This window comes from Grammomys surdaster, unplaced genomic scaffold, assembly GCF_004785775.1.
Source record: "Grammomys surdaster isolate TR1022 unplaced genomic scaffold, NIH_TR_1.0 125956, whole genome shotgun sequence".
Lineage (NCBI taxonomy): Eukaryota > Metazoa > Chordata > Mammalia > Rodentia > Muridae > Grammomys > Grammomys surdaster.
The window spans coordinates 1,864,963-1,885,312 of record NW_021620775.1 but is presented as its reverse complement, the minus strand read 5'-3'; the positions used below and the strand labels follow the sequence as shown (position 1 = coordinate 1,885,312).

The window sequence follows — 20,350 nt, the reverse complement described above, 5'->3', positions numbered from 1 at the left end:
TCCCTCCCCTTCTTCTTCCCCTCTGGTCAGAAGAATGCCTTCATGACTGAAGTGGGCCCCTCACTGTAAATTCATTCTTTGATTCTCTCCAAACGGCAGAGGGATTCACACCTAACATCTAAATAACCCAGAAAAGGGTAAAGCCTAGCTCTCAAGCCCCAAGTCCTCTCAAGTTCCTATGTCTATCACATAGTAGGGCAGGGCCCACACCACTGGTCAAAATGCGCAACTCACAGTGACCCTGTAACTCCAGCTCCCGGAGGTCTGACACCCTCTTCTGACCTCATGGGATCCTGCTCACGTGTGGTGCACATACATACATACCTCAGATACGCACAGATACACATAAAATAGTGAAAAACCTTTTTGAAAAATGTAAGTTATATTTGTAAAAGGGTGGCACACACCTATAACCCCAGTATCTGAGGTAGAAGGATCTGAGTTTCAGGAAAGCTTAGCCTACAGACGCCTTCTCCTCACCCACACACTCAAACAACCAAACCAAACCACCAGCAACAAAATATCCAAAAGCAAAGCTAAACCAAAATATAAACCAAGAACAAAGGAAAACCAGGCCAGCCCTCTGGTTGCTGGTGTAGCCAGCAGACTGGAGTGGGGGTAAATAGCAGCCAGTTGTTTGCCTTAAGAACATGCCCTCCTCCCTTTTGAGACAGTGTATGCGCAGCCTGGATTGCTAATTGACAGCACGGCCATTATTTCTGTTTGTTGCAGGGTTTCACCTCTCCCTGGAGTTGGACTCAGTGTGTAGCCCAGGCTGACTTTGAAACTGGAGCAGTCTTCTGCCTCTCCTCTCCAGTACAGATTTCATTAACTATTTTTTAAAAAATAGATTTTATCATTTCATAGGTACAAGTATTTTGTCTCCATTTGTGTGTGCACTGCTTGTGTGCCTAGAGGCCAGAAGAGGGCGTCTGATCCCCTTAAGCAAGAATTACAGTCCGTTATGAGCCACCACGCAGATGCCCAGAATTGCTCTGGAAGAACAGTTATAGTCACTGAGCCACCTCTCCAGGCCCCTCATTGGCTATTTTAAAATAGCATTTGCAGGACTAGCAAATGACCTGGGTGGGAAGAAGACGGTACAAGGGGAAAAGAGGGGGGAATCTGGGGCTTGAATCACGGTATAGATAGGGGCAGAATTTCCTGTGTGGACAGCACTTCCTGTGGTGCCGGGGAGCCTGTCTGGGCAGGGAAAGCCTTAGGCCGTGTGGATGTGGTATGTGTGGTACGTCATGTGGGGCATCTGGGACTGAAAGTAAGGGGCGAGGAACAGAAGCCTCCTCAGAGTCGGCCTGAGGGAGGACTGGGCAACGGAACTGGGGCCTACAGGAGCACACCAGGAGAAGGGAGCACTTCCAGTCGGGGCTGAGGCAATCCCATGCTAAGGGCAAGCTAACCACAAAGCTGGCCCTTAGCGCGAAGTGACAGAAGACAGTACTGGGGCTGCAGAATCAGCACCAGGGGCCGAGTGGGAAGTCACTGGTGACCTGACCAAGAAATCTGAGAATAGTGGCATAAGGGGGTGAACTTCCTGTCATCTCTTTCACAACACTCTTTCCCTTGAGGACCCAGAAGGTAAGCCAGAGCCCTGCAGTCCCTTTCCCAACTCTACTTACAACCCTTTGCTTCCCTGTCTGCCTCAGCCTCAGCCCAAAATCTCTCCACCTCTTTTCAAGACCATCTTGCTTCTAGTGACTTCTCCCTGCCTATCTGCCGCCTAGTGATGCTTCCGACACGCGCAGGAGACTGTGAGCTTAGCCCCGAAGCCTCCCACGCAGCCTCTTCCCTTTGACTGGCAGCCATGCAGCCTCTACCCGTTGACTGGCAGCTAGAGAGATACTACAGCTGGTGCTCCTGTCTTCAGCTCTCACATGCATTGCATTCTGGGAGGGACCAAAACATGTCTTGTTTGTATATAGATTATTTTAAATTAAAGACAAGTAAAAGCCAACAAAAACAAGGTAAACTCTTTGCCATCTTATAATTGCCCCCAAAGTACAGTCATTCCTCAGAGCTGAGGGGATTCCTTCCGGGACTCCCATGGATACAGAAACCTAAGGCTCTGTAGGAACCTTAGGCTCAAGTCCCTCCTGTAGAATGGTTGGATTTGGAGGGTCTTTGTGAGTTCCAGGTCAGTCTGGTCTATCTAACAAGTTTCAGGACAGCTACAGCTACACAGTAGGATCCTTTGACTGTCGTCAAAGGAAAAAAAAAACCAACACGAGAACAAAACAGCAAGATGAAGAACAACATCTCCAAATGGACAAAAGCCCTTAAGGTAAGATCTGAAACAGAAATGATTAGAAGAAACGTAGGTAAAATACTTTAAAATACAGCACTGGAATGATTTTTCTGAACAGGCCTCCTGAATTTTGTTTTCAGGGGTTGATAAATGGAACCTCATGAAGTTAAAAAGCTTTTGAACTGCAAAAGAAATGTTAATCAAGTAAAGAGACAGCCTACTGAAGGGGAGAAAAATCTTTGCTAGTTGACATTACTATCTTCAATATATCATAATAATATTAACCATCTATACATCTGACATTAACACATAAAATATACAAAGATCTGAAAAAATAAACAATAAGAAATCAATCAACTCAATAAACATTTGAATGAAATGTGCAGTCCACAAAAGATGAAATATCAGTGATTAATAAACATACAAGGAAGTGCTCAACCTCAGAGAAATCTTAATTAAAAACTACATTGAAAGTCAACCTCAGCCCAGTCAGAATGGCAGTCATTAAGAAAACTCACAACAGGTCCGGGGAGGGGAGATGGGGAGATGGCTCAGTGGCTAAGGACACTTGCTGCTCTTCTAGAGGACCTGAGTTCAGATCCAAAGCACTCACATATGAGCACCCATGTGGCTCACAGTGATTAGAAATCCAAGTCCAACATCCTCTTCTGGCCTCCACTTTGACACACACACACACACACACACACACACACACACACACAGAGAGAGAGAGAGAGAGAGAGAGAGAGAGAGAGAATGAAAAAGAAAACAAATTCTAACAAAAACACAGACAGAAGGGAACCCGTGTACATTTACTGGCGGTATATAAATTAGTCTAGCCACCAAAAAGTCAGTGTGGAAGAGTCTCAGGAAACTAAAAATAGATCTAGCACATATCCAACTAAAGCACTCTTGGTGCTTAAGTCTTAAAAGACATCATGGAGACACCAGCACATCAGTGTTTGCCACAGCACTATGCTAAGCTATGGCACTGACCCAGGTGTCCAAGAACAGCTGGATAAATAAAGACCATGTGGCTTATATACATGGTGGAATGGGTATAAGGAAAGACGCTATCCGGTCATCTGCAGGAAAGCAGAGGCAACTTGAGATTAAACACTTTAAGAGAATTAAGATCAGTCTCAGAAAGGTAAATTATTACATGTGTGTCCCCTCTATGAGATTCCTTGATTTTATAAAGACACATACAGTTATATATGTGTACATGACATGAACATATAAGTAAAACCGTCCCATAGAAGTAAAGTAAAACTGCCCAAGGAGACAAAGTGGTCTAAAGGGAAGGGGGGCGGGGAGGGGATCAGGACAGGGAGCGGGGGATGGTGGGATGGCTAATATTGACTGTCAACTAGGTGACAGGACCTAGAGTCACCTAGAAAACAAGTCTCTTGGGCAGGCATGTGAAGGGTAGGACGGCTCAGTGGGAAGCTCCACCCTGAGAGTGGTCACCACTATTCCCGGGGTGGGACCTGAACTGCCCAGAACAGAGGGAGGAGTGGAGCACAAGCATCTGGCTCTCCCTGCTTCCTGGCTGTGGATGCGCGGTGACCAGCTGCCTCAAACGCTCCGTGATGAACTGTATCCTCGAACTCGGAGCCAAAATAAACCCTATCTACCTGAGGTCGTTTACTCTTGTCTCAGCAGTGCATCAAATACTGATGCACAGGATGGGGAACACGCAGCATCCGTACAGGATACACTGGTATGAAAATATCTTTAGGAAGTAAGGTAGTATCTACAAGGAATAGATACATCGAAAAGCATTTAAATAAGTAAAAACTAAAATCTGGTTTTGTTTTTCAAGACAGGGTTTCTCTGTGTAGCCCTGACTGTCCTAGAACTCACTCTGTAGACCAGGCTGGCCTCGAACCCAGAGACCACCTGCCTCTGCCTCCCATGTGCTGGGATTAAAGCCGCGTGGCAAAACTAAAATCTTAAAAATAGGCTGACGGTATGCATTTTCCCTTCTGTATAGTAATTCACATTTGTTGAGGAAACTTCGGGTTTTTCCCACAGGACAGCTGTCACCCGAGACTCTCGCTGCATGAGAAGACAACTCTGAGCTGCCATGCCCTTTCTCTCTTCTTCCCTAACTTGGCCTGATGTCACAAGCCCCAGGCATTCTCCCCCAAGCCTGCAGTGGTTTAGAAACCTCACATCCTTCAATCACATTTTTCTCTGTAAGCAGCCATGTATGGGTAACTGAAAAGTTTTCTTCTCTTTTATCAGCTCGAGTCACAGTTCTTAGTCACGGTACCAGGAAGGCGGAGGGAAAAGAACTTTTTCCTCCAATCAGCACCCCTCCACTGCAACTCTGGAGAACCCCAAATGGATCCCAGCAGCTGAAGTACCACCTCTTTCAGGAAGCCTGCCAGGCTTTCTTCTCACCATTCTGGATACCCAGTAGTGACCCAGAGGTACTTACCTGCTGTGCAGGCTCAATGGTCAGCTCCATATAGCGACTCATTACTGTCATTGTCCTCAGGGGCTTGCAGTGTGACAGGCTGGTCAGAGGCACCCAATCTGAGTTCTTTGGAAAGGAAACAAGGAAGCAAGGGGGAGAAATTATAAATCCAGAAGGTACCTTCTAAAAGAAAAGTCTCATTCAGAAGAGCCATTAAGCCAGACATGGTGGTGCACGCCTTTAGTCCTGAACTCAAGAGGCAGAGGCAGGTGGATCTCTGTGAGTTCGAGGCCAGCCTAATCTACATAGTGGGTTCTAGGCCAGCTAGGGATATATAGTGAGACCCTGCCTCAGAAAAAGCTGCTTCCCAGAGATCTTCACATGCTCAGAATTTGAGAGCCACCCCAGCAGGCATAGAGTAGGGTCTGGTTCAAGGTGGGTCTGACTTGGTAGGTTTATTTTTGTGTGTGGGTTTTAGTGTTTTGTTTGTAATTTAATTGTATGATTCCCAAGGGTGAACTTTTGTAGATGACAAGAGAGGTTGACAATGTCAAAATGTTGGACACACCTACAAGCATCACAGCAGATACTCGGAGGCCTCTCGTTGCCTGTCCAGGGTCACACAGACCTCTGTACTGCAAGCTCTCTGGTGAGGCACAATTTTACCCCAGCTGCTACAGTGGAGGAAATAAGTGTCCCATTCTCTGCTCCAGGAGTGTGTGCGTGGGGGTGGGGGGCTTTACTGCAAACTCAGATCTGGGAGCCCTGGTTTTTGTTATGTGTATCAATTCCTTCTATTTTGTCGGCTCAGGCCACATTGTTGAGCCTAGGATGCTCCCGGGAGCAGTCTTACTTTTGTTTGTTTACTGACCCCCCTTCCTCTTTTCAAATCCTGTAAGTAAAGGAATCCAGCCCCCTTTGTGCCTTCACTCTGTAAGAGGGGCCTGAAGTGCAGAGGAGCCCAGGAGCAGCAGCTCCTGGTTTGGGGGACACCACTCTAGTCCCCCAAAATTAGTAAAAGGGGAGCTGCTTGTCTTAAAATTCCCATGAGCCTCCACGATGACTTGGGTGCCAGTCTTCTGATGAAGAGGCACTGCCCCAGTCAGGGTCAGATGTGGTATCTTAGAAGTCACCAGTTTGGATCAAGTGTAAAGAGACAGGAGGCTGGGGTACAGTGCAGACTCCAACCCTGAAAACCTAAGGAGACAGACATATGAACTCAGACATACGGACTCTCACTCATGGTGAGTTATAGGTGTAAATGTTGGACACAATCACAAGCAACGCTTCCTCCGACGTTAGCAAGACCAGCCTCCAAGCAGCGATAGTTAAAGTGCCATGGTCTCCATTACAAACCGGTCCTTATGACCTGGGACAGTTTTCCAGAGACAGCGTCACACAGATTCGCAGAGGCAGGAATGAACATTCAGCATGCTGATGGCTCTGGAATTGTCAGGATGTGGTGATGATGTCAGAGACGCTTAGGAAAGTGACTTTACAAATGAAGCCTGGAAAACCCACATTGTTTTCAAATTAGGACGCTCACTTGGGCAGTATGTGGGTCAGTGAGTGAGCTACTTGAATTACAAGACTACTTGATGATCCAACTACACTGAGGCAGTAATGGCGTCAGAAACAGAAACAAAACAACACAACACAAAGCCAACTGGGAAAAGGGAGGATCCCACTGTACTCCGGATCGCGTGAGCTTTGGACATAAAAGGTAGTTTTTAAGAGACCAAGTATAGAAAGACTTCCAGAAGCCCCTGTCCCCAGTACTTCCCGCCTCTGCGCACCCAGCCAGCAAAACAAACATTTTCTATCCAGAGAGACCTTGTCTTCAGTCCTGGCCGCCTGGTTTTCTTCTTCCTTCTCTGCACAGGTCAAAAGGGCTTGTGTGTCGGCACTCTCTCTAGCTTCTGCAGAAGCAAATCGGAAGGCTCTTCTCGTCCTGCTCTTTATTACGCAGGACAGAAAGATGATCTGATATGTGGGAGTTAAGGTACACGGAAGTGGAGAGTTTCAGCCTCCAGGTGGCGCTCTTCACACGCCTGCTCCCGAGCAGCCTGCCCTGGCGCCCCGTCCCAGACGGACAGAGACTATCTTGAAGACAGGGCCTGATCAACTTTTCTCTCTTTTTTTGTTCTCTGTTAAATTCTTGTGAGATGGAAACATTTGGAAAGCATGGCTTACAGTGATAGCACACGCGGTGGGGAGGAGAGTGTCCACGTGAAAACACAGATTGTGACCTTGTTTGAAAGGAGCGCCAAAGGGGATTATTACTACGGTGGGCCTACATGCAATGCCTGGAGTTCTTAGACGGGAAGACATACACAGATGCACAAAAGGAGCAAGGCGTCGAAGACAAGCAGGCGCTGAAGTTACGAGGCTGGGCCAGAAGTGCACTAGGACACCTATCATCCCAGAACTTACAAGGTTGAGGCATCTGGAGTTCAAGGCCAGCCTTGAACTTAGCTATGTAGTAAAAACTGGTCTTGAAAAGAAAAAGCAATATAAAGCCACAGCTAGAGAATTCTGGAAGTCACGGGTAATCAATCAGAAGGGAGGAGGGCAGCTTCTCAGCAGAGCCTTTAAGAGTAGCCTGCTTTGATCTAGGAAGTCTGGGTAATTTAAAGTCTCCTACCACCACAACAGGGTCACATCCAGAGGCTGTCAGCACCTCCGACAGCCTCCAGCTCAGCTTCGCTTGTCCTTGAAACACTAGTGCAAGGTCACTTGGGTGACAGCATATCCAGCAGCACCTCTGGGGCCCCAGCAGCCAAGTAGGCTCAGCAGCCACCAACTGAAGGCACTGCTGTCAGCTCTGATCTCTACATAGGCCTCTTCCCCAGGAGGGCAGGCTCCATCCAGAGAAGCCTGGTAGGATACAGAATGGAGCCTGGAGCTGGGCCCATTGGCTCTGAAGGCTCAGAGCCTCCCCCTTTCCCTTGCTATTTTAGAGAGCTCTAGGCCAAAGAATTGTCATTGAACTGGGCAAGCCCTGAATTGTGGATCACTGCAGTGGTCTCTGCTTGTCCCGGGCTTCTAATGATTGGACTGCTGGGCCACCATGTTGCCCAGCAAGACAAAGGAGGCCATGCTACGTGGGAGGAAGGCTAGAGTCCCTGGCTGCAGGCAACCCAGCCTCCCGGGGCACTGTGCCTGGGAGGATACAGCAAGGTCCAGTGCGGCTCGGCCCAGTGAAATCAGGAACCAGGGTGTGGCCTGAAGCAGGTATTCAGGCTGCTGGTCATGGGCCACAATGGCTGAGGCGTAGAGGAGACCAGCCAGAGCTGACAGGAACCTCGTCCACAGGTGGATGTAGGAGAGTGACTTCCCTCGACACTGTGCAGAGAGAGGAGGGGCCGGGCAGGAGGACACTGGATCTCTCGGTGGCATATGGCAAGCCCTCTTAAGCGGCCACTTACAAAGGGCTCTCTCCTCTTGCTAGGCATCGAGCTGTTCTTCAAATGCTACTTTTGCCTGGCAAATTCCTCAGAATCTGGCTTAATCTTAACACGGAAACCTTTTCTTACTGTTTCTGCCCTATGGAGTACTGACTCTCTTCTGGACCCTGTAACACCTGGCACCTCCCTGTGACACAGAGGGATGCGTGAGACTCTTCCTGCATCAGGAGCATTCCTGGGAGCAGACCTGGGACCCTCCCTTCTGACAGGGGGTAGGAACTTAGAAATGCCAGTAGGGGAAGGTGAGGGAGAATGAGTTACCACGAGCCACTGCCGAGCTATTCTCCTGTGGAACCACACCAAACAGGGAGGTCAAGGGAGAAATGACATTATGAAGTTGTGAAGCCAGGGGGACATTTTGAGAGGATGAACAATGGAGATACTGGCTCACAGAAAAGAACATATGCAATGTTTATGTTAGTAGTTGTCTGTAGGCAGGAGGTCACTTTAGGGCCAGTGAGCTAGCTCAGCAGGTAGACACCTGCTGTTGACAGCTTAAGTTCAGTGCCTGGAACCCACATGGTAGACAGAAAGAAAGGACTCCTGAAAGTTGTCCTGTGCTCATAAAACCTGAGCCATGGCACACATATGCCATGACTCCAACAATTAGTAAATTAATAAATATCAATTAATAAATATTTAAAAGTCATTTTACATATACATTTATATGTGTATATACAAGACTATGTACTAAATTGCATAATATATTTATATAAGTTTATATATATATGCAAGTACAAAACATGCATAATTAGGTTTTTAAATTTTGCTTGCTAAGTGGCAGCATTTAGAACTATTTAGGTGTTGGCTAAGGAATGGAACAAATTTCAGGAGAAAAGTATATTTTGGCTGATTTTCACTCATTTTTGTTTTAAATCCCCAAGGAATACTCAGATGGACTAGGGATGTAGCTCTGTGGTAGACTGGCTGCCTAGTGCATGTGAGGTCCGGGGTTAAATGCTCAGCACAGAACAAACAAACTAGAACCTGTCAGGAATGCTACCTATCCCTGTATATCAGCTAGTTTCTTCCCAGCCATTGTTCTGGCCTCCACCTGCTGAAGGCCCCTGAATAGAGAGACCCAGTCAAGTCCCTAACCGTGGAGTACCTGGATGTGAGGGTCAATCTGGTCCCTGGCCCTAGAGGATGAGGGGAATGGTGCCTCTGCATGGCTCCCACAGCACACAGGAAGCATCTCAGTGCCATTAAAGGTTCCCAGCCTGACCATCCCATCACAGGCCCTAGGGAACTAGAACAGGCAGCCAGGACACTGCCCTTGTACCGTGGAAGGTCTCCCTGCCATGTGATGCTCCTGCCCCCTCCCAGAGGCTCACCCAGAGGCTGCTGTAGTCAGGCCAGGATCTCTGTCTCCTCTAGTCTGGAGGCAGGACTCAGGACTTCCAGGCTCAAAGCATAGCCTGGCTCTCCATGCCCACAGTCACAAGATGCCTGCCTCTCAGCTCTTGTTCTTCTGACCCTGGTACTAAAGCATGGTGCTCCAGAGAAAGTGGTTCTCTCTTCAGGCTAAATGACAGGCCTGCTTCACTTTCTAGTGTCAGGGATGGTACTGGTCCTGTCACTGAGGCAGGGGCATTACAGCAGAAACTTCTATGGAGAAAACCTGGCAGGGCAATTTCTACACCAATCCCAGAGCTCACTCAGGCGCTGCCCTGTATGGTGGCTTCCCTGGGTACAGACAGCCCTTCCTTAGCTGCTGCCTCCACTGGCCCCACTCACCCTCTGAACCACTATGAGACACCACCTGACACTGCCCTCACTCCGTCACAGCACAGGGGCCTTCTCTCTTGCTTCCCAACCCAAACACCTGCTTCCTCTATTCGGACTGCAGGGAATCCTCCCACCACACCATGTGTGTCTCCCACAGGACTCGGAGATCCCGGGACAGGTCTCATTCGGCATCAACATGCCTGGCTGGTAAGTCTTCCCTCAGCCCAGATATTTGGAAACATATGTCGATAAGGCCTTGGATAGCTAACCCTGTTGGACTTCCTGTGCCTTTCTTGTTCTCTCGTGAGCCTCTAGTTTGTTCCACCCCTGTGACCTTTTCCTGTAAAGAGAAACGCCCAGCCTTCCTGGAAGGTTCTTGTAGGTCTCAGGACTCTACTGTTTTAGCCATGGCCCTTCATACACACACACACACAGGCACACATGCACACGCACACACAGGCACACATGCACACGCACACACAGGCACACACGCACACGCACACACACATGCATATATGCCCCTCACTGCTGTCACACACTGGCTCCTCAGAAAACACTGTAAGCACATGCGTGCCCCACACAGGGACATCACACCTCCAGACCTCCCGATGCCCCAAGATGCCCACAGCCCCAGCCCCGTCTCACGATATTGGCGAATGGAGGGATCCGGGATGCCCAGGAGCCAAAGGCAGCGATGGCACCCAGCAGGTAGCCAAAGACTTCCGGGTTTTCCTGCAAGAATAGATGTGTGAGACTGTGCATACATTCCAAGAAGCAACAGACCTGATGCCATCTCTTCTACTTCTAGAAGGTTCCTCCTTCCAGTGTCAGGAACCCTCACCATCTCTCATAACACCAAGTAAACACGCAAGGAGAGAAGTGAAGGAGACCTGTACAACTGCATATCTACATATGTTCAGCCTTACCTGCAGAAGGCTTCCCAGAAGCCTCCGTTGCGGCCCTCGGACTGGGGCTGAAGCCTTGGGGATAGCAGTCCAGATTGCCCAGCCTGGACCCAGGCTCAGCGGCAGAGCCAGGGCAAACACACTGGCTCTAAGATGCCTTCTTCTCCTCCTCTCCCTGCTGCTCTGACCTGCAGGAAACACCAGAGCCCCCCACCCTATGATGCTCCTGGAAGACAGAGCTCAGGAGATGGTGGTGAGGGAGGAACTGGTGTACTCTAGCCTCTGCTCTCCAGTCTTGCTATAGCATATCCCGACCCCCATTAAGTCCCCGTGTCAAGTTCCTCTTCCAGAGCCTGCCTCCCACCACAGAGGATGCTGCTTATCTTTCTTGGGAGGACTCTTGCTTTCTTTTCTTTTTTTTCTTTTTCTTTCTTTCTTTCTTTTTTTTTTGGTTTTTCGATACAGGGTTTCTCTGTGTAGCCCTGGCTGTCCTGGAACTCACTCTGTAGACCAGGCTGGCCTCGAAGTCAGAAATCCACCTGCCTCTGCCTCCCAAGTGCTGGGATTAAAGGTGTGCACCACTACCGCCCAGCAGGGAGGACTCTTTCAATGCTAGTAGGTAAACAATAGTAACTCTCCTAGACTTATATTCCCAATGACCACATTCTAGTCATTTCTGTCCCTGACACAGATAAGTGACTTGTGTCAAGCCACCTACTCTGTAAGCAGGAGAGACAGCAATGAGAGAGAGGACATTCTTGCAGGCTTCCTTAAAATACAGTCTTCTGAGCATTTTAAAAAACATTTATCTTCAGAACTACATGGACCGGTTTGTGGACATGTTGTATGACCCACTGATGTGACCATCCTGTTTTTGGACAAGAGTCTAAGAACACTGATTTTTTTTCTCAGGAACCCCCACTGCTATGTTCTCAGGGCTGTTCACCCTGTCTCAGTCCCTGTAGCCCTGCTCCTACAGAAGTGATCCTGTCTGTTTCTGCCATTTGTTTCCAGAAATTATGGAGCTTGGCTTGGTTGCCCAGACTTGCACACTGTCCCCTGAAGCCATCACTGCTCCTGGCCATGGTCCATTCTTGTTTGCTTGTCTGTGCCACCCCGCCTGATGTCACAAGCTTTCTTATCTTTTAAGCTCATCTCTCCCTGGGAGTTTATCTCCCTAGTGCTCGATAGAATAACTGCTTAGGGCCCCATCATTTCATGTGGCTGAGGGCAGGTACCTCATTCTTTGCCTGTGCCTTGAGAGAGCTGGTTCAGGAATGGGCACCAAGCATATGGATGGACAAATGAATGAAGGCAAAAGGGATGGCCACATAGGCACACTCACCGGACTTCAACTTGGATTTGGATCCACAGACAGGAAACAGAATAAACAGGAAGTTCATGAAGTCGACGAATGCTAGGTAGGCCCCAGTGAATACCTGGAAGAAATGGAGACAGAGATCAAGTGCACGCACATGTACCACACACACACACACACACACATACACACACACACACAGAGACACACACACACATCCAGTAACCACAACACTGCTGGGATCCACTACTACATGAGCCACACAGAGGCTGTCCATCTATATTATTAGCTCGGCGATGCCTTCCACCAACCCAGAGAGGGATCTTTTGATGAGTCAGGAGACAGGTTCTCAAATGCCTGATTCTAAGTTGCACAGTTGTCAGGCAGTAGAGATGGGCTGAGAATCCTACTCTACAGTCTTTCTGTGATGCAGGCAACCTTTTCTGTGGAGCTATATCCTAGACACTGACGCTCCCTGAGCCTCAGTTTCCCCATCTGTAAAACTGGCACACAACAAGGTCTCCCTCAAAGACCGGCATGTAGGTTTCTGGAGATTGTTCCTGACAGGTGCTTGGACCAAGGCCTGGAGATAGTCAACAGAATCAAGACGAGAGCACCATCGATGGGTAGAGTGTACACTGTGACTCTGGAATCCCGGCCTGGGTACTTACTAGAGGAGGACCTTACAGAAGCTTCACTGTGCCTCAGTTTCCACATCTGTAGCAGATGGAAGATGACAGGACTCACGTCACAGGAGAGATTCAGGAATAAATGAGTTAATATACAGGGGACCTTAGTGTCAAGGATGTAGTTAAATATTTAACTGAATTCCAGCTAGCCATTCCTACTGGACATGAACAGAGTCTCCTTCTATCCCACAAGCCAAAGGGAAAGGGAGCCTGCCTCAGACACAGCACAGCACTGTTCTAAGCAAGTTCAAAACTCTGGACTTGTGTCCTGATCACAAGGCTGCCCGCCTTTCTCTCTGCCTGTGTGGCCGCAAAGACAAAAAACAAAAAAACAAAAAACAAAACCCACAAGTTCCTTGCAGCCAGGCTCTATTCCTTGGAATGTGTGTTTAGGGTTAGAGATTCTATGTTTGAGGCCTACACTTTGGAGAAACTAACAACTGCTTTTCCCTGCACCAAATCCAACGTCACCATCTGGTGAAGGAATGGGTGGCCATTGCCAAGTCTCAGCTCTGTAAATAGTAATGATAATGACTGTTTGTTGAGTATCTACTATGAGCTGTGTGAAGTGACAGTACAGCAGTGAGTCCTTGTTCTTGAGAGTAACTCACTGTAGTGGCTTTAATGAGAATGGCTTCCCATGGGCTTACATGCTTGAACACTTGGTCCCCAGTTGGTGGAACTGTTTGGGAAGGATTGGGAGGTGTGGCCTTGTTGGAGGGGGTGTGTCACTGGGGGGTGGGTCTTGATATTTCAAAAGACTGATACCCTTCCTAGTGTCTCTTTCTACCTCCTATTTGCTGATCAAGAAGTGAGCTCTCAGCTGTTCCTGCCCTCATGCCTTTGCTCTGCCATCAGGGACTCTGATCCTGTAAAACCATAAGCTCAATTAAATGTTTTCTCTTATTTGTTACTTTGGTCATGGTGTTTTGTCGCAGCAATTGAAAATTAACTCAGCCATGTGGTAAGCTAAGAAAAAACAGACCAGGAGCCTGGAGCCTGGAGTACTTTTGGAAGAGATGGGTTACGATTTCACACAGGGGAGGGTTTACTTTATTTTTTTTATGTGTGTGTGCTTGTGCGTGTGCACGGCACATGTGTATGAGTATACTCGGAGAAGAAGCCAAGGGATGCCCTGGAGCTGGAGTTCACATGGTTATAAGATACCTGACATATGTACTGGGAACCAAACTTCAGTCCTCTGGAAGAAAGATGTGTGCTCTCACCCACTGGGATCACTCTAAGTCCCAGAAGCCTTGCTGTAGAAGGTGACTTTGAATAAGTGTTTGAAGGAGGTGATGGCACTGAGCCATGTGGACACTGAGAGAAAGAGCACTTTAGAGGACAGAAAGGACCAGGTACAGGCTCTGAGAGGAAACTGCTCTGCAGGCTGAGGGGAAAGACAGAGGCGACCTTGACTGCAGCAGAGGAACAAGCTTGTGCGGGACATACCTGGATTGTGAGCTGCCTGGCCAGAATCGCCCCCACAGTATCACACAGACTCGTCAGGAGGCAGAACACAGCACACAGTGTCGACTGGTCTTGGACACACTTCTTTGTGCATCTCAGGTAGAGAATCCTGAGGTCATAGGGGCATGAACAGAACACAGGGGCTATGAGTTCGAGGCTAGGCCAGAGAAGACACCTAGAAAAGGCAGCTGTCACCTCTGTTCTACAGAACATAGCCCCTCCCAGGTATAACCCATGTTTCTGGGTTTGGTTTCTGGGACAAGGCTCTGCCAGGAACTGAAGATCTCCTTGCAGATATGTCATCCTCTTCTACAAAAGGGAAGACAGAGAAAGCTGGGCAAGCAGCATGTACCTCAGATTCTTACAAGCCTCAACATGTTTTGAAACACCTTAATCCTAGCACTTGGGAAGTGGAAGCAGGGGGTTTTCGAGTTCAAGGCCAGCTTGCACTACACAGTAAGTGTTAACTTTAAGGAGGATAGGGGGTCTTTTTCTTTTCCTTTTCCTCTTCCAAATCAAGTGGGGTCAATGTAACAACCCCCCTCCCCCCATACAAGCTGGCCATCAGGTTTTATCTTCTGAAAGGGAAGCAGATTCTAAACACCACCCTAGCACCACAGCGAACTATAGTGGTAATTACCTAAATTTAAAAGGCAATTTGTTTCTTTAAATTAGAGTCAGATCAGCCTTACCCATCTGTGCAGTGGGTGGCAGCCTCTTCCAGCTGAGCAATTTGAGCATGTTCATAAAGCAGCGGACACCAAACTGAATAACAGCACGGTGCTCTGGGCTCCTCTCCCTAGGTCTCCAAACTGCTGGGCTTTTCTGCTATGACTCTTCTTGTTTCCTTCACCTGGGTCATACAGAGGGCGGGGCCTCTCTGGCAATATCTCTAATGCTGTCACCACCACACTGAGTTTCAGTGAGCGTGCTGGATTTTATAGAGAAATGGGCTGGGAGCGGCCTCGGCTTCATCTGCTCAGGCAGCATGGTTGGTTCTGACTCCGTACATTAGGTTCTGAGCATCAGCCCCAAGGATCATAGTTACAGAAGGAAGGCTGTCACCCAACACCCTAAACATCTCTGGGTCTGCCAGCCTCCCCCACCCCCAAGCCTGAAGCTCAGGGTGTCGACCCTCAGCTATAAATCTAAACTCTGGGCTGTTAAATGCAAGCTCAAGGAGTAAGAGATTTGGACCCAAATTAGCACACTTCATTTCAACCTTTGCATTCGAGAGAGGAGCCCCTGCAGCCTGGGGTGATGATGGGAGCTGGTGGCAGGCCTCTGGCTTCTCGCTGGGGGTTTTGCCCTATGTCCTGTGCTCTCAGACATGGACGCCAAGTTCTCAGGGGCCAGGACTCCTGGACTGACCTTAACCTAGCACCCATCCCCACCCCCTGAAATTCAACATTCTCTAAAGACAGGCATGGGGAGAGGGGTTCAAGAGTGGCGGTGCCCTAAGAACAGAGAGGCACGTCTAGCTTCAGGCAGGGTTAAAGTCAGGCACACTGCTTAACAACTCTGTAAGCCTTGGTTCCAGGGGCGAGCATGTCTACCAGCACTGGCTGCATAGGGTGGCTAAGGAACAAAGAAGACCATACGCCCAGAGTCCTCCTATTCTGCACCTTCTACCTCAGAGGGCTCAATTCCTGAAGCCTGCCTGTGTGACAGGCAGGATTATTATTCACTCAGGAAGCAGGCTCCTCATCTGATCCATATCAGAACCTACCTTAGGGACTGGGTCATGCAAGAGCACGAAGACATGCAGCAGCTCAGGCCCAGGGTGTCTGTGCTGGGCTCCGGTCTCTAGGCCGTGGACTGCAGACTCTCTGAACCACTATGGACAGTCAGAGGGGGTTGGTTGTTCACTGAGAGCTAAGGTGAGCTGGTTACAGGGAGTGGGGATAGAGAGATACACTCTCTCCTGCCTGGGTATACTCGGGTGGCGCCATCCTGGAAACTGCCTCTGGATTTCTGTGCTTGGGGACAGGGTGGCTGAAGACCTGAGGCTACACTCTCACAGAACCCAGGCTACAGGGATTACCTGGCCAAACCACTGAGAAACAGACAAAAGCAAAAACTAGCCAGAGTTGGATGGCCATTGCCACACCTCTTGGCAGTTTTGGATAAATTAAAAGTAGAAAACATCGCGGGACTTGCCAGGGTCCCTAAGTGTAGGTGACAGAGCCAGAGCGGTAATGATGTTTAATGAGCACTTATTAAGTCTTTTGCCTGCCATGCCTTATTTAATCCTCACATTCATTTTATGAGACATATCCTCATTCACAGGAGACCCAGAGGCTTACACTTGCTCCCCTCACACCGCCAACAACCAGGAAAAGGCTGACAATAGAAGCCAATCCAAGCCGCATCCACCGCACCACCCAGCCTCTCCTGCTGCCTGCTCACAGCCCAGCTTCCCCGATGCGCGGAATCCAGAAAGGACTCCACTCCAGTCCAGAGAGCAGTGCCACATCCGAACCCGGACTTGAGCTACCTGCAGGATGCTCCCTTTGCGTCCCTCCCCCTAGGTTTCCTAGAGGAGCCGAGGCGAGTGTCGCCCAGTCTCCCCCGCGGGTGGCCCGCCACCCCTAGCGCGGGTCCCGTCCCCATTACAGTGTGTGGGCAGCGATCCAGCAGCAGGCGGCGCAGATCCACAGGCCGAAGGAGATGCAGACGCGGCGGCGGGCGAAGCAGCGCTCCAGGTAGTCCCAGTTCCAGAGCGGGGGCGCGGCGCTAGCCCCCTCCTCCATGGCCCGGCCGAGCGTCCGCCGATCCCGGGGAAAGTTCCCGGACCGCGCGGCTGCCCAGCCTCGCCTATTGTCGGGCTCTGCGGGGAGCAGGCTGCCCCCTAGCGGTGGAGCCGCGCGCGGCCGCCGCACAAAGGAGGGCTCGGCCAGCACCCGGTCCCTTTGAGGGTTCGCCCCGCTTCCCAAGCCAGACAATACTCTGGCGCGGTCCAGCGCTCGTGGGGAGATGGAGGGAACCCCGAGGCGCGCTGTCCTTGGTTGGAAAGGTGCAGCACAGAAGTGTGGGGTGGGGGACGGAGGGGGGACACATCGCCTCTGCTTCCTCCTTTCCCTCCGCTGAAGCTGTCAAAGGCACGCCTTGCGCCACCTCGGCTCCCTAGATGCTGCCAGAAAGGGGTTAATTTTGAAATGTGCCGCTCCCACCCGGTCCCGGTGCCATACAATTCAGGTAAATGGATATTTTTTCGCTAAAGCAAACCATTAGAATATTTTCAAATTGTCTTCGACTTCAGTACGTTTGTTTAAAGCACAGCATGACTGTGGCTTCACTGTTTATTTACTTTTGAGGCAGGGTTTTGCCACGTGGTCCAGGCTAACCTGGAGCTCACTGTGTAGCCCAGGTGGGCCTCCAACTCAAAGACTTCCAGCTTCTGCCTTCCAGGTATTGGGATTGTGCCACAGCCATCCGCAAGATTGACTCCTGCGAAGAGACGCTGTGGTCTAAATGTTCATGCGCACTCCAATCCATACGCTGAAACTTAATGATAAAACCAGGTGTGGTGCTGCGCACCTTTAATCCTGGCACTGGGAAGGCAGAGACAAGAGGATCTCTAGGCCAGCCTAGTCTACAGATCGAGTTCCAGGACAGCCAAGGCTACACAGAGAAACCCTGGCATACGGGGTGGGGTGGGGGTGGGGACAAAATCATCAACTTGGTGGTGTCACGACAGGGATCTTTGTGAGGGGATTTGGTCATGAATGTGCAGGACACATCAAGGCAGTACCATTCATGGCCCAGGGAGTGAGCTCTTACCAGACACCACACTTGTTAGTTGCCTTGATTTTGGGCTTCTGGTGAGAAACAAAAACAAAAACAAAAAAACCAAACAAACAAACAAAAAAAGAAGTCCCAGGCCAGTCTGGGCTATAGAGTGGAATTCTGTCAGAGAGGAGTGGGAGGGGAAACGAGAGGAAATATAAATCAATTTGCTTGTCAAAAAAAAAAAAAAAAAAAAAAAGCAGACCAGGCCAGTAAGATGGCTCTCTAGGCAAAAGTGTTTGCTGCCAAGCCTGAAGACCTGAGTTTAATCCCTGGGACCCATCTGATGGAAGGAAGGAGATAACTGACCCAACATATTATCTGAACTCTACGCTTGAATGCACGCATACAAACACACACAGGCACACACAGGCACACACACAGGCACACACACACAAACACGCATAGGCACACACATGCATGACTGTGGAACTGTATCTACTACATCCCCACAGACATCATGGACTGGAATTCACCCTCTGCTCCCTGTAGCTGGGACTCAGAGCAGAGAACTGAACCTATCCTTAAAATGTTCCTATTTAAAAATGAGACAACAGCACCTGCCTTCATGTTCTTGTGACACTAAAAACCCTGCGGTTCAAGAGGTGACACATACCACCACCGATGGAAACTAATCTTGTTGCCATCCTAAGGAAGCAGGGATCTAAGACACTGAAGAAAACTCAGCTATGTGATGGTAGGAAGACCCAGGGCTCCGCTCTTTGCTCCCTCCCTCCCTGTCTTGGGCTGTCTCCCTTTCTGTCTCCTATGTGCTCATTTCCAGTCAAACCTTCCTATCAAGTGTGCACTCTCTCCCTCCCTCTCTCTCTCTTCCTCTCCCCCTCCTCTTCCCTCTTCCCCCCGGCCCCTCTCTCCATGGGTGTCTCACTGCATAGCGCAGGCAAACCTGGAACTCAATTAGGCTGGCCTTGAGCTCAGAGTTCCACCTGTCTCTGTCTCCCAGTGCTAGGATTAAAGATGTACTCCACCTTTGCCAGGTAGTGATGGCACATGCCTTTAATCCCAGCACTCTGGAGGCAGGGGCAGATGGATCTCTGAGTTCGAGGTCAGCCTGTTCTACATAGCAAGTTCCAGGACAGCCAGGGCTACACAGAGAAACCCTATCTTACAAAACAGAACAAGAAAACCCCAAACATACAAACATTCAAAGATGTGTTCCACCACACCCCAGCTTACTCTTTGCTTGTTTTTGAGGGAAGGTGTTACTATGTAGCCCAAGCTGGCCTAGCTCTTCTATGTGGTTGGACTCTGAGTGGATCTGTAACCGCTGCTCGTCTCTTTGTTGCACAGGCTTTCTGATTCTTCCTGATTCAACCCTCGGTTGCATTGTCTAGCCTGTCCCATCCATCTCTCATTCTCTAGACTCACGTGCTCAGCTGGCTACTTGCTACTTCCGCTTGTGTTTAATTGAACTGGCCAAAAGCCAAACTCTTGGTTTTCCCTTCCAAAGTTCCAGCACTTGGTGTCAGCTGAGAGTAAAAACTGTCACCTGCAGCCAGGAGTCCATCAGACTGGCCTGAGAACACCTCTGAATGTTTGGACCAACAGTATTATACCGTTGTCCCTCCCTGGAAGCTCCTCCAGCTTCCTTTTCCAGGCCACTCAGAGACCAGCAGCAGCCCAGGAGCTTAGACCCTGCCTTTTGGCCATGGTTCAGACTGAAAAGAAAACCTAACAAGAGCCCTGAAGCTCTTGTCCTCTTGGGCGTTGGGCCACCAGGCTTCTCCCAGGCATTTCCTGCTGGCAGTGGCAATTCGGCCTCAGGCATTGTCCTGCTAAGAAGGAAGGGCTGAGCCTGGGCCTCCTGCCGGAGCTTTCCTTTTGGTGAGGGCCCAGTGTAGTGGCACCCAGATTCCAACCGCCTCTCACAAAGTACAGCCAGGGAGAGGAAGGGCCGTGGCTGCAAACAGCATTCTGTGAACAATCAGGGCAAAACCAAAACATCCCACACATGGGTCTGTTCCTTGCTTGAGAGAACTTGGCTCAGAGAGAAACCTTTGGAAGTGATACATTTCTAATCTTTTGTTCTATTTTGCTATTTTTCAGATACACAGACTTGAACTTGTGATCTTCCTGCCTCAATCTCCCGAGAATTGCAGTTTCAATTGTGCACCAGAATGCCAGGGTTTCTGTCTGCTTTTAAAGATGGCTCCCAAATTCTTCTGGTAGTTTATTTTATTCTTTTACATTCTCTCTCTCTCTCTCTCTCTCTCTCTCTCTCTCTCTCTCTCTCTCTCTCTCTCTCTCCCTCTCTCTCTCTCTCTCTCTCTCTCTC

The 20,350-nt window shown here is 49.5% G+C and overlaps 1 protein-coding gene across 2 annotated transcripts in view; it reads right to left on the bottom strand.

Moving 5' to 3' along the window:
* The window catches only part of Tmem44 (transmembrane protein 44), a 32,763-nt gene extending 15,745 nt beyond the window's left edge, over window positions 1–17,018 (bottom strand). Inside the window, exons 1-8 of one of the 2 annotated variants that reach the window (XM_028753774.1) lie at window positions 16,882–17,018; window positions 14,248–14,374; window positions 12,134–12,227; window positions 10,810–10,976; window positions 10,529–10,615; window positions 7,863–8,033; window positions 6,522–6,671; window positions 4,710–4,814 (exon numbers count right to left, since the gene is read on the bottom strand). In XM_028753774.1, the coding sequence (XP_028609607.1) occupies window positions 4,710–4,814; window positions 6,522–6,671; window positions 7,863–8,033; window positions 10,529–10,615; window positions 10,810–10,976; window positions 12,134–12,227; window positions 14,248–14,374; window positions 16,882–17,018 (1,038 nt within the window). Of the gene's footprint in view, window positions 1–4,709; window positions 4,815–6,521; window positions 6,672–7,862; window positions 8,034–10,528; window positions 10,616–10,809; window positions 10,977–12,133; window positions 12,228–14,247; window positions 14,375–16,881 lie in introns of those variants that run through there. The other variant, XM_028753775.1, reaches the window with a different exon arrangement.
* Window positions 17,019–20,350: the final 3,332 nt, after the last annotated feature.